At 34.5% G+C, this 14,400-nt stretch overlaps 1 protein-coding gene across 2 annotated transcripts in view; it reads left to right on the forward strand.

Annotated features, from left to right (window-relative positions):
- The window catches only part of LOC114329227 (YTH domain-containing family protein 3), a 151,123-nt gene extending 138,654 nt beyond the window's left edge, over positions 1 to 12,469 (forward strand). For both annotated transcript variants that reach the window (XM_028278271.2, XM_050641866.1), the window contains one exon: positions 11,513 to 12,469. In XM_028278271.2, coding sequence (XP_028134072.1) covers positions 11,513 to 11,563 — 51 coding nt within the window. In that variant the 3' untranslated portion in view covers positions 11,564 to 12,469. The remainder of the gene's footprint in view (positions 1 to 11,512) is intronic.
- Positions 12,470 to 14,400: the final 1,931 nt, after the last annotated feature.

Here is a 14,400-nt window from a genome sequence, read left to right on the forward strand (position 1 = left end):
AACTAATGAAATCTCAGATACATAGAATATGGAAAGCTAGAAAGATTACTATAATAGATAAAACATAGAGTCCCTATCTGATGACTAAAATCAAAATCCAATCGTTAACCTATTCATTGAACAATCGAGTATTTCTAAAATTTAGAAAGAGGAATTAACTTGATCAGTATTGTTAAGTTAATCTTCTTCTGACGACGAAGATGCTAAGTCGTTGACAGTATTATCTGGTAGTAAGTCCTTTATGTGAAATCGACCAAGTTTCCTGTTGGACGAACTATCTTTTAATTCATATATTAAAGGAGAGATTACTTTACTGACAACACATGGGACATATTTCTGACAAAATTTGGCAGAAATAGCATCACCTTTGCTTGACTTAACAAAATTACGTTTTAATACCCGATCACCAACAAAGAATCGCAAATCTCTTTTCCTCAAATTGTATTGACTCTGTGACTTAAGGTAAGAAGATTTTAACTTCTTCCTGATGTCTGCAAATATTGGGGGCAAAGTCTGAACATCATCTAAACGATGAAGTTTCTCAGAGATCTGAGGGAGATTTGTGGAATTGTCTGAAATTAAACCAAAATAATCACCAGACAAAGCAATATTCCTACCAAAATTTAAATAAGCTGGGGAACATTGAGTAACTTCATGGACCGAAGTTCTTATGGCTTGAGCTATTGAGTGAATATACTGGTCCCAAGCTCTGTGATCTGGATAAGTGTATGATCTAAGGGCTGTTACAATACTGCGGTTCACTCGCTCACTATGATTAGCTTGCGGATGGTATGCAGCATTATAAAAGATTTTCTGAACTTTGTACTTGGTTAGAAGATCCTTAAAGGCCTTAGACACAAATTGGGGACCATTGTCACAAGACACAATTTGGGGAACACCAAACAACAAAAAGACTTGTTCCTCCAAATATTTCACAATGGCAGGGACAGTAGCATTCCGAAGAGGAAAAACTAGTGGAAATTTAGTAAAGTAGTCCACAACTACTAAACAATAGGTATAGCCATTGTAACTACGAGGATATGGTCCAATCAGATCCATGGATATCATCTGCCATGGGAAGTCAATGTTCCTAAAAGTACCCATTAATCCAGCTTGTGGCATGGTACTTGGCTTGCAAGTAGCACAAACTTTGCATCTAGATATATATTTCTTAATATAGTTGCGCATGCCAGGCCAATAATATAATTCTGCTATCCTACTAAATGTTTTATAGGAACCGAAATGACCAGATGTCACATTATCATGAAAAGTACGAAGAATTTCATCCCTGTTTGCTGTTGGGACGACAATTTTCCAATCAGACATATTAGACAAAGCTTCTACTGAACTAACAACATGCTTATAAAGGATATTATTTTCTACTTTAAAATCAGGATACTGATCAGGTGTTTGAGTAACCTTTTCCAACATTTTCTGATACCATGCATCCGGAACTAAAGTGGATAAGTCAAGAAGATTGACATCAAATGTTCGAGACAAAGCATCTGCTACGACAACACCATTTGCCTTACGATGGACGATATTATAATCAAAGGCTGACAACTTACAAATCCATCGAGACAAACGTTGGGAGGGGTTACGCATAGAATGCATCCAGAGTAAAGAACTATGATCAGTAATAAGGGTACCTTACGACCTTCTAAATAGTAGCGGAAAGCCTCCAAGCCATGAATAATAGCAAGGAGTTCACGCTCGGTAGTGGAATAATTTTTCTGGGCCTTATTGAGCTTCTTACTAGTATATGCTATGGGGTGTTCAGAACCATCTTTCATCTGAAAGAGTACACCACCTGAGGCGGTATTTGAACAATCAGTCATGAGGTAGAAATGTTCACTGAAATCAGGTGAAGTCATGACAGGAGCACTGGTAAGAGCTTCCTTAATGCGATGAAAAGCATCATCAGCTTCAGGAGTCCAGGTGATAGTCTGGCCCTTTTCCTATTCTTAAGGAGGTCAGTAAGGGGTGATAATAAAGTAGAATAAGAAGGCACAAATCGACGATAGTAACCACACATGCCCAAGATCCTACGTAATTGTGTAGTAGTTTTAGGAATGGGAAAGTCCTTAATAGCGGTTACTTTATCAGTGTCTGTTCTCAAACCTTGATGATCAACAACATATCCTAGAAATTTCAAATTAGGACGACAAAAATTACATTTCTCTAAATTAACAGTGAGATTAGCCTCTTTAAGGCGTGAAAATAATTTCTCCAATATTTCAATATGTGAAGAAAAATCAGGAGTAACAACTATAATGTCATCTAAGTAATAAAATACAAATGGTTCAAGTTGTGGACCAATAACCAAGTCCATTAGACGACACATTGTTTGTGGAGCTGAAACTAGACCGAAAGGCATTGTGACAAATTGAAATAACCCTTTACCACTGACAGCGAAAGCAGTATACTTCTTACTCTCTTCGCTTAACGGAATTTGTAAGAAGGCTTTGGATAAATCGATCGAAGAGATATATTTGGCATTCTGAAGTTTGCTCAGAATTATATCTATCCGAGGGATGGGATAAGCATCTCGATTAGTAGTGATACTATTAAGTTTGCGACCATCGAAGCATACTCGGAATGATCCATCCTTCTTCTTCGTCATCCATAACGGCGAACAATATGAAGAATTTGAATGTTCGATAATGTTTAGAGAGAGCATCGAATCAATTTATATATATCGGGTGTTCTACAGCATTCGCCGTTTCCCGCATCCTATTCGCCATGCTTTTCGGTCACGAATATCTTCCTCGTTGAGTTGTCTACTGTTCATTGCTTTCTCTACGTCTTGTATCCATGTTCTCTTCGGTCTGCCTCTTTTTCTTCTCTCGGGTGGTACATACTGGATCATTTTCTTGGGCCATCTTGTTGGTCCCATTCTCTGGACATGCCCGTACCATATTAATCTTTTTTGTTCTATTCTGTCTATAATATCCTTTTCTACTTCCATTCTTTCTTTTATTTCTTCGTTTGGGATATGCTGCAGTTTAGATATTCTGCAGCTTCTTCTAAGCGCGTCCATTTCTAAAGCTTGAAGTCTTTTATTTTGTCGGTCTTTTACTTCCCACACTTCCGAGTTGTACAGGACAATTCCTTCCACGATAGTTTGGTAGATTTTTTTCTTTGTCTGATTTTGCAGTCCTGTACTCCACCAAATGCCATTTAGCTGTTTTATAGCTTTTCTTCCTTGGCTTATTCGATATTCTATATCTTGATCGCATGTGGAGTTTTTGTCAAAAATTGAACCTAGATATTTAAATTCATCACATCCTTTTATGTATTCCCCTTCTAATTCTAAGTCTTCAGTATCACCTCCGACTACAAGGTATTCAGTTTTCTCCATGCTCATTTCCAAACCCCATTTTTGGTACTCCTCTTTCAATTTTCTAATCATGTAACTGGCGTCATCTTTATCAGCAGCAATCACAACTTGGTCGTCAGCAAATAGCAACGTATACAAATAAGAATCTCCTACTGGTATCCCCATTGTTTGGCATTTCCTAGTCCAATATTTTAACACATGTGTAAGGTAAATTTTAAATAAAGTGGGCGACAGACAGCATCCCTGCAAAAGGCCTTTCGAAGTTTCAAAGGTATTTGAAAGTTTCGTTCCAATTTTAATTGCTGTTGTTGCATTAGCATAGAGATCTTTTATTGTTTGGATGTATTTTCTATTTAAAGTGGTTTGTTGTAATACCTCAAACATTTTTCCTCTGGGAACGGTATCGTATGCTTTTTTTAAATCTACAAATACCATGTGAGTTTCTAGATTTCTACCAGAACGTTTTTCTAGTAATTGCCTTATGCAGAAAATGTTATCTGTGCATGATCTACCTGCCCTAAATCCACTTTGTTCTTCGGAATCTTGCCACTCCTTTTCTATCCGTTTCTTTATTATTCGTCCGTACAGTCTTCCAACTGAGCTGGTCACACTAATGCCTCTGTAATTATTACAATTTTTTCTACCACCCTTTTTGTATATAGGGGTAGTTATGGAGTTTTTCCACTCAGAGGGCACGCCACTATTGCCTGAAAGGCATCCGTTGAATATTTCAACTAAAATTTCTTTTGCCTGTGTCGTGCTGTGCTTAATGAGTTCAATTGGAATACCTCCGGGACCAGGAGCTTTATTGTTTTTCATTTCTCTTAACGTTAGTTCTAGTTCTCGAATAGTTATATCTTCTAGTTGTTCCAGGTTGTTTGGGGCGATGATGGTTTGCCTTACATATTCCTGTCTATTCTCTTGCAATAGGTTTCTAAAGTATGTTTCCCACTCGTTTACACTTATAAGGGATATCTGGCATCTTTCTTGTACGTTTTGTCTTGTATTTGATATTGTTCTCCAAGCTTCTCTGCTTTTTGTTCCTCCCATAAGAGTGTCTATTTCTTCACATTTCTTCAGCCACATATTTTCTTTGGTTTTAATCACTTCTTTTTTTGTTTCCATTCTTATTCTTGCGTAGGTTTTTCGGTCTTCTGAGCAATTGGTACTGAGCCATTTTTGATATGCTTCTTTTTTTTCCCTCGTCTTTTCTTTTAAAGAATCTGTAAACCAAGGGTGATTAGTGTTATTTGAGGATTTTTCCCCTAATGCTTCGAATGCAGCTTCATGTAAGCACTTTTTTAGCCGATCATATTTTTCATCTGCTGTTCTTGTATTAAACTGTGTATTGGTTATCTTTTGGCTCAGTCTTAATTTAAAAAGAAAGGAGATTGAATTATCTTTCAGTGCGTCGATGTTGTATTTGTACTGAGGCGGGTGTTCTTCTGTAATCTCTTCCTGGGTCTCTTCAATTTTGTTGTTCAAGATATATGGAAAGTATAGATCTGCTCTGAGTAAAAAGTGGTCAGTTCCACATTCTGCACCTCTATAGACTCGTACATCTTTCGTCACAATTGATGATTTCTGCTTCATGATGACGTAATCTATAATCGATTTCAATTGTCGGGTTGGCTGCGTCCATGTGTATTTATGGATGGATCTGTGTTGAAAAAATCCATTCGTTATCCGTAAGGAATACGCTTCACATAGTCCCACAAGTCTTGTTCCGTTGTTGTTAACAGTTTCTTCGCCAAATCTTCCCACAACGTCGTCATTGATCTTTGACCCAGTTCTGGCATTGAAGTCGCCCATCATGATAATCTCTTTTCGGTTGCTGATTTTTGAGATGGTGTCCGCTAGGCTTTCCTCAAATTTATCTTTTACATCCTGGTTTGAATCATCGGTAGGAGCATATACAACAAATATTTCTAATTCTCTGTTATAGAGTTTTAGACCTACTCTTAAAATTCGTTCATTTACGTATTCCCAATCTTTTATACTTTTCTTATATTTCTTGCGTATTGCAAATGATACTCCTGACTTTGCTCTGTTCTCCTTCTTCACTCCGCTGTAGATATGAATGTAGTTTTCCTTTTGTTCCATTCCAGTTCCTTTCTTTTTTGTTTCTGTTAGAGCGCAGATATCTATGCGATTCATTTTTAGTTCTTCAAAAATATTATGTTTTGTAGAGATTCCTTGAATATTCCATGTTCCGAAAATCATCGTCCGTTTCCGTAGCCTGTTTCGTTTTCCGTAAGTTCCATCCTGGATCCGAGGCATAGCGCGTGGATTTGTAACAACTTTAGTATTTTACGGGAATGAGTTGTTAGCCCATCGCCCAACCCCCAACCTGGAGGGCTAGAATTTTCTGTTAGGGTTTTTTCCCTTAGCCGAGATATTCCATTTTTTCAGGCGCTGGAAATTCGCCTTTCACCCTCTTCCGTCTGCTACATAACGCACACCCATTGTACGCTATGCATTGCCCAGCAATCACGACAAGGACGTGGAAGTAGGATTTGTTGATTTTTCTCCTGATACTGTGAGCATCTCCCAAGGCTTTTTGTGTGGCCAAGGCTTCGGCAACCTTAACCACCCCCAGGACTCCTTATCAACCCTTTGATCGCCATCGAATCAATTTCTTTTCCTAAATCTGCTTGCCATGCCTGAGGTATGGGATATTGATATTGTCTAAACGGAGTTGAAGTGTTCACTTCGATAGTATGAGATATTAAATGTGTACGGCCTAATTTATCTTTGGAAGAGATAGAAGAAAATTTAGAGATAATATTCTCTAACTGGTTTTGTTCTAAGCTAGACAAACTAGAGAACTCACGAATGGCACTTACAGTTGCGACATTAAAGGAAGATATAAACAACGAAAAATCTGAACAGTTTAATGTACTATTAAATGCATTTAAGAAATCCATGCCAAGAATTATAGAATTTTTAACTGAAGGGATAACATAAAATGTAATCATTTTCCGAATATTGGCAACTACGATTTCTGTGTCAAATTTACCTGTAATTGACTGGATTGCACCATCCGCAGTAGAGACTTGCAGAGAAGAAATAGGCATAACATTAATATCAGTGTTTTCTAACAATTTCAGCGAATACGAACCTATTAAAGAAATGTTAGAGCCACTATCTAATAGAGCTAAACAAGATTGTCCTAAAATTTCAATTTCAAGATAAGGTCGGTTATCATTATGTTTCCTAACTAATAACGAATTTATATCAAAATCCAAAATATCTGATTTATTTTCAAAATTATCTGGTATTAACATAGACATATTATTATTATTTACAAACGTACAACCTGGTATAGAATTTGGAACTGTTTCCTCGTCTTGATTATGCTTATTACTAAAATTCCAGCTTAAGACTGGAGGGGATAATCTACGATCAAGCGAACCGTACGAGTCAACTGAAGTGTTACTAACAATTACTTTTTCCCTGATTTCGGTTGGCGTGCTGGTCTCCGGTTGGAAGTGTTTCTTCCTTCCTGAGAGGGTGTGTTTGAGCTGCTGGCGGGTATTGGACCTGAAGCTTCGTCTACAGCTGCGGTCATATTCCCTGATGGGCTACTGTTTGAGGAACGCTCAGGGTACGAGCCTCTGCATGCTCGTTTCCCGAACACTTAAAACAGTTACGTTTAAGCGTATTTTCTCTACCACAACCGTGACAGAAAATCCGTGTTTGGGGTCTGGTACAATCCCGAAATGCGTGACCAACCCCCCTGACAATTCCAGCAAGAAAAGGAATAAGTAGTCACAGACACATTCGGTGTATGGGGTCTAGATTGCCAAGAACGATTTCTCGAGGAGTGAGAGGTAAATCCAGCACCAGAATTAGATGTTGTAGGAGGATGAAAAGACCAGGATAGAGTTTCTTCTAGCCGTTTACACTTATCTGTCAGGTCTTCGATAGTGGCTATATCAACAAGTGCCAATTGGGCATGGTAAAAAGGTAGCAAACATTTTAGAATTATCTTAATTTTTGCATTATCTGTTAAAGGAGTATCTAAACGACTACACATACCCAACATAGTGTTAATAAACATAGTCACTGATTCTCCAGGTTTCTGCTTGTGGTTCTTGATCTCATCTAAGAGATCAGTTTGGAAAGAATAAGGCAGAAAATCGGATTTTAGTTTCTGAGCCAAATCAGTCCAAGTGGTAAAGCTACCACGGTTGTTCATAAACCACGTAAAAGCATGGCCTGTAAATAATTCGGCAGAAGCCGAAAAAAGATCTTCCTCACTCACACCTCTCGAAACACGAAGACATTCTACCCTATCTAAAAATGAAATAACTTGGTCATAATGACCTTCACCAGAAAACGAAACTCCCCACTTATGTACCTGCACAGGCTTGGGATGCAACAAGGAATTAGAGGCTTGAACTGAAGAAACAGGAGTGGACGTGGCTAGAGGATTTACTCGAGAATCGAGTTCACCTTCTAGACTGAGAATCCTAATGGACATAGAGCGTTTGTAAAGTTGTTGCTCCTCATCTGAGCAACATAATAAGTGGACACGACCAGAGATATGAGCAAGACGTGAAATGTATCTGGAATACATGCTATCATGGACAGTCCCTCTAAAATTATTTATCTTTTGCGTAAGATCCTCTAGTGTCTCATTTATTCCCTGTTGTTGTTCCAGGAAAGGAATAGCTGCAGCTGAAATCTGACGGAAACTCCTATTTCCTTGCTCCTGTTTAAGAGCACCACGCAATAGACTGCATTTTCTATCACATTTAGCGGCTTCTTCAACCTCTATTTCCCTTATCCTCAGCTCATAATCTAACTCCTTAACTAACAAATGTTCTGGCTGAAAGGTACACATGGTGATAGGGAAAGAATTAGTAACAATAAACCCAACCCAACAACGACAAACCGAACCCACCCCAACAAACTAACGACCCAATTAACCGACAATCTACTAAACAAGCTGCTCAACCGACGAGCTGCTAAACTAACGACCTAACAAACCGACAAACCAAATATAACCGAGATATATATTTGGGGTAGATATTTAAAATAATTTAAGTAAATGTTTAAACGAAAATGTATATAAAAAAATGAAAACTTTCTAAATTATATATAGGTATGGTAAGCAAAAATTTAGCTAACTGTAGTATATTGTGGCTGCACCTAAATCAAAAGTAGTAATGTACCTAGATATCAAAAAAATAAATCATTCAAAATTTTTCAAAATAAATATCCAGGTATCACCAAACCGACCAGACCGAAATGTCAACCAATATACCTGTTCAAATATTATCCTACTCACGATTTACAATTATTATTTTAAATAAATTAAAATAGTACCAATACAGCAATACAAGTGCACTAGTGTATTTTCCAAATAACGTACAAAAGGAATCAAAAATGTATCTCTATATAATTACAAAATATACAACAATGAACCAGAAAGATACTTACTAGAAAAATTTACAATAAGCAACAAAATAAAGAAAGGTACTGTCTTACTGAAAATCGGGCACCACGTTGGGCGCCAATTGTAACCAAAAACGAGGTTGTGTTGTGGCAGAATAGATATAGCTTTAAAGGGTAGTTACTTATTTATGGAAGTTTCCTCAAACTAGGCTAGCTGGAAATTGAAGATACTAAACAGTAGGGCTCAGGGGAGGATCAGGCCGTATTTGCACGCCCTAGTAAGACGGTACCTACTGAAATACTTGAATGATAAAGAAAATAAATTAATATAAGGAGTAATGAAAAGAAAAGAACTATTGACCAAGAAGATATTCAGAAGTAGTGTTGAGCGCCAGGGAAGAATTGAATATATTCTTCTCCACGTGACCTATATTGCTGTACCTAACTAATACTATTAAAAAGGTAGGATAATAAAACATATAAGTATGTACAACCAACAAATTTAATGAAAAAAAAAATACCTATAACCCCTATATACAATTTTATACAAACTAGCTAACCACCTGACGTACTAGGCTAGTACGCTCCTGTCTATTACACAGATATTACAGTAGAGAAAAGCAAATATATTGAATTTATTGTACCAAGACAGTTAATGGATCTAAATATGTGTGTACAAAACTTATTATTAAGGAGGATTACAATATTGGTTGACAATCCCACATCTGATCGGAATGACACACGGGACAATACTGATATATTGTGATAATAACCGAGATAGTGTGCACAGTATCTTACCAGATAGGTTATGGTCTCCGGACTATTTTAAATAAAATAAAATACAAATACAATAATGAAAATGACATATAAAAGTTGTGGAAAAGAAAAATATTGATTATGATTACTTTAATTGATTTTAGAAAAATGAATTTATATGATTATTAAGAGGATATATGTTATTAAAAATGTTAAAGTTGAAATATGTTATGTAAAAGAATTGAAAATGTAAATTTTAATAATAAAACCTGTCGTTTCTACAAACAGTAGGCCTGTGGCTTCTCCAAACTCCGGTTAAGTTGATGCGGGAGAGCCAAGTAAGGTATCTTCCGGGTTTCCTCTACCTTAGGGGGAGTACTTCTCACCAACCAGAAGGTACGACGATGTGGTGCGACAAGGAGGTACTTCCTAGCACCGGGAAAACTGTATATCTCCAAAAAACAAAAAAAAATAAAATCCATCCAATGCCAATATAACCCAAAATGATCGTCTATTCCATATCCAAAAAGATTGACTTAATCTTGATCTCCACCAGTGGCTAAAAAAACAAACCTTGATCAGCTGATTGCCTTGACCACACAAGAAACAGGGCCTCTGCAAAAAGGTGTACCACCTTATCAGAACTTGACAGAGAAAAAATCTAAGAAAAAATGAAGTTTGATGTACTTGCTTGAAATGTCAGTGACCTTGATTATCCTTGACTGGAAAGAGCCTTTTTAAACGAATATAAGGAAGTATTTGAACAAGTAAATATGAATCTGGTAATCAAGATTACTTTAAGGAGTTATATAAATGAGAGAATAAGAATGGTCATTGATTCCAAACTGATTTTGAACTGGAAGTATATAGTTAGAAAGAATTCTTTTCTCTGTAGAAAAAAAATAAGTGCGATGGTATTGAAGTATTGCAAATCTGATGATTGAAGAATAACAATTCATTTGAAGATAATATATGTAAGATGTTTGAAATGAATGACAGGGTTATTTTTTTATTTAAGGAAAAACATCATTTTTTTAATACATACCCATTACTCTTCAAAAAGGTGTTGGAAAACAAAAAACCTCTTCTTTTCAAAACACTTAACAACCAAGAACAAAACAACTTCTTCCCACGTAAACTTATATTCTATTCAAACATTTCAACTAAAATTTTATATTCTCTGTAATGGCCACTGGTGTGATGGGTCTGCCTTCAACAACAGCCGAGATTGAAGTGACGAATAGTCCCTTCTGCAATGACAATCACGTCAGCCGGAAGCCGTATCGACACACAAACCAACTTCTAGGTTCCGAATTCCTCAAAAGTTACCAATTTTGTCGTCGATCAACTGCAACTTTCAATACAATTGTCTGTAAAGTTGGTTGCATACCTAGTTCCTATTGGAATAAATATTTTAGTAACGATGGTAATAACTAATCGTTACAAGTTGAACTTGTTACGATTTTCATATAAAATTGGTTATAACTTTGTAAGTACCCTGTATAACATAACAAACCTTTATATTTTTGTGATGGAGAAGTTAACAGGATTTCGAATTTAAAATAAAATATAGGGTGTTCCATTTAAAAAAACATAAGTTTGGTTTGCCACTGTGTTATCGAACACCCTGTAACATTCTAACTAATTTTGTAATGTGAAGCTCAAAGGCGGCTAAAATTTTTGTTATTAACTTTTATTGCTATCTATTACTATAGCGGAGCTATTGAGCTTTACCCTACTAATCAATCACCCTGTACAATGACAATATATCTATATACTAACAATATTATTACAGCTATATTGTTAAAGAATAAGGCTATAGCATATTAAAAGAATCACTTAAATCGGACAAGTTTTAATTCAAGACATCAAAAATGACTCATTGTATATGGTGCCCGTTTTCTCTGACGCGCAGTGTATAGTATGATCATATTTTACTAGTAAAAATTTGTATGTAAAACGACTCTCATTGTTTATCATTATATAGCCACTCATTTTTGATTTTTTTTACAGGATCGCGAAAGTAACCGAGGACGAGGTGGCCGTGGAGGAAGCAGAAACTAATGTATAGAAGAAATATTAAAATAAACCAAACACAACCACCATAACCATTGTTTATGGCTGCTGTGTTTACTATAGAGTTATTCCTATTATCGGCTTTTTAACAGTTTTTATGGACAAATCATTCATCTAATAAATAATAATCGACCCCTTGTTCATTTCCCGGGGTATTTTATTGTATTTTGTAACATTGAAACATTTTTTTCGTACATTTTCATCTTTTATATATGAATTATATTATTATTTATACGTGTCCGGTACATGTAGATTAATATTATTTATATACAGAGGTTCAAACTTTTGGCCTCTGACAACAAATTTCAGATTTTGATAGTCACATACAGTTGTAGACTATTTTTTAATGTTATAATCTATTAAGATATACATATCTTACCAAATCATAATTTTGGCGAATGGATTTAGTGTCCGCAGTCATATAAATCCAAATAAACAACAAATCATAAATCCCTTTCAACACTAAATTCGTAATATTGTTTACTTCGTTCTATTGTTACCAAAGCGCCTTGTAGAATAGTTAATATGGACTTTCAATAATTATTACCTCCTTGCATCATTTCTCAGTTTTACGTAACATCTTAAAATCAGATGGTTTGTCACTATCTTTGATGATCAATTAATTGGAATATAAAATCTTCAATTTTTAAGTAAAGTAACAAAGATTGGCTGGTAGTTAAGTAATCATAACTATTATTAATTTTTAACCAGTTGTAAGAATTAAGCTGAAATTTTGTATTGTTCATCAACAACCACATCAAATAAGTAAGGGTCCTACTATCAAACATACCAAAAAAATTCAATGCGCTATATATTACAGATGTACATACATGACTTACCATCTATATTCTGTAAAATACTTGTGATTACAAATAAATAATATTTGACACATTATTACAATCATACTATTATTTTAAAACTTTTTAATATTGTGAACTACTAATAGATATTAGTGGTACAATAGGTTATTAATGTTTTCCAATCAATCTGAAATATTTTTGTTCGTTACGTTTTAAGACAGAAAATTATTTGAAATGAAATTTCTTTAAACCTTTACTATACAGAGTGTTTCATTGGGAAACGGAAATACTTTAATGGTGAATAGAGGTCATCGAGCCGGTTCTAGATATAGTACATTTTTTGCCCTACCGACTTTTATAACCGAGTTACAGGGTGTTTTATCGATTTTGCCCATTTCTTTCCTAAGCCATAACTTTAGAACAACCCTGTATATCTTTTTGATATTTGGTACACATATGTCTCATTCAAAACCCAAACGACCGACATACTAACCATAAGAAAAATCCAGGTCCGGATTAACAAAAAATTATAAAGTAATTGTGACCTTAAAACAACACCCTGTATATTGAAATTTTGAAAATCTGTTTGCATATTTGAAAAGAGCACAAAAAAGTAAGTTTAATTGTTCGCTTTATTTTTTCGGCCAGACAATTTTATGACTTTAATAATTTAATAATAGCAATAATTTAATTTAATTTAATAAAAGCAGATATTATTAACTTTTAGTTATAAATTATTAAAGCTAATGAATAAATACTCATTTTAAAAATAATCAATACTTATTTACCACATTAGAGCGACTCATTTATTAATGACAAGAAAAATCCAGGTCCGGATTAAGAAAAAAATACAAAATAATTGTGACCTTGAACCAACATCCTGTATATTGAAATTTTAAAAATTTGTCTGCGCATTTTATTAAAAGAGCATGAAAAACTGTGATTAAAGGCTTATTTTAATTTTTTCACCGTTGATTTAAAATTACATAAATTTTGAAATTATATTGAAATTTTAAAGAACTCTGAAATTAAAAACCAGGTATTATTAACTTTAAATAATTTAATGTTAATGAATCAATACTTATTTTAAAAATACTTAATACTTATTTACTACGCTGGCTTCATGGATTCTCTGTATTTGTAGTTGTATGCACATCATTAAAAATTAGAATTGCGAGAATTGGGATATTTTATTGATTTAGTAAAGAATTAAAAAAACTGCTATATCTAATAAAACAAAAATTCGTTACAATTCAACAATTTAACATAAATTAAAAATATTTGAACTACAACAGTTGCTTAAAATGTCCGCCATTTTGTTTAATGCATTTCCTTGCACGTTTTAAAACATTTCGAATCGATTTTCTAAGTACATTGGGATTGTTCTTCATTTTTCTGGCAGCTTCTTGTGACCTTGACAGAATTAATCAATATGATTTCAAAATTGCCGTAATTAAACTATCTGCGCAAAAATTTGACATGCACCTTTTAACGCAGTTTTTATGCTCTTTTAAAATACACAAATTTTCAAAATTTCAGTATACAGGGTGTTGTTTAAAGGTCACAATTACTTCATATTTTTTTCTTAATCCGGACCTGGATTTTTCTTGTCATTAGTAATTGGGTCGTTCCAATGTGGTAAATAAGTATTGATTATTTTAAAAATTAGTATTTATTCATTAACTTTAATAATTTATTACTAAAAGTTAATAATATCTGCTTTTTAATGTCAAAGTTCTTAAAAAATTCAATATAATTTCAAAATGAAAGTCATAAAATTGTCTGGCCGAAAAATTGAAGCGAACCATTAAACTTACTTTTTTGTGCTCTTTTCAAATATGCAAACAGATTTTCAAAATTTCAATATACAGGGTGTTGTTTTAAGGTCACAATTACTTTATAATTTTTTGTTAATCCGGACCTGGATTTTTCTTATGGTTAGTATGTCGGTCGTTTGGGTTTTGAATGAGACATATGTGTACCAAATATCAAAAAAATATACAGGGTGGTTCTAAAGTTATGGCT

The sequence above is a fragment of the Diabrotica virgifera genome, chromosome 1 (genome assembly GCF_917563875.1).
Source record: "Diabrotica virgifera virgifera chromosome 1, PGI_DIABVI_V3a".
Classification (NCBI taxonomy): Eukaryota; Metazoa; Arthropoda; class Insecta; order Coleoptera; family Chrysomelidae; genus Diabrotica; species Diabrotica virgifera.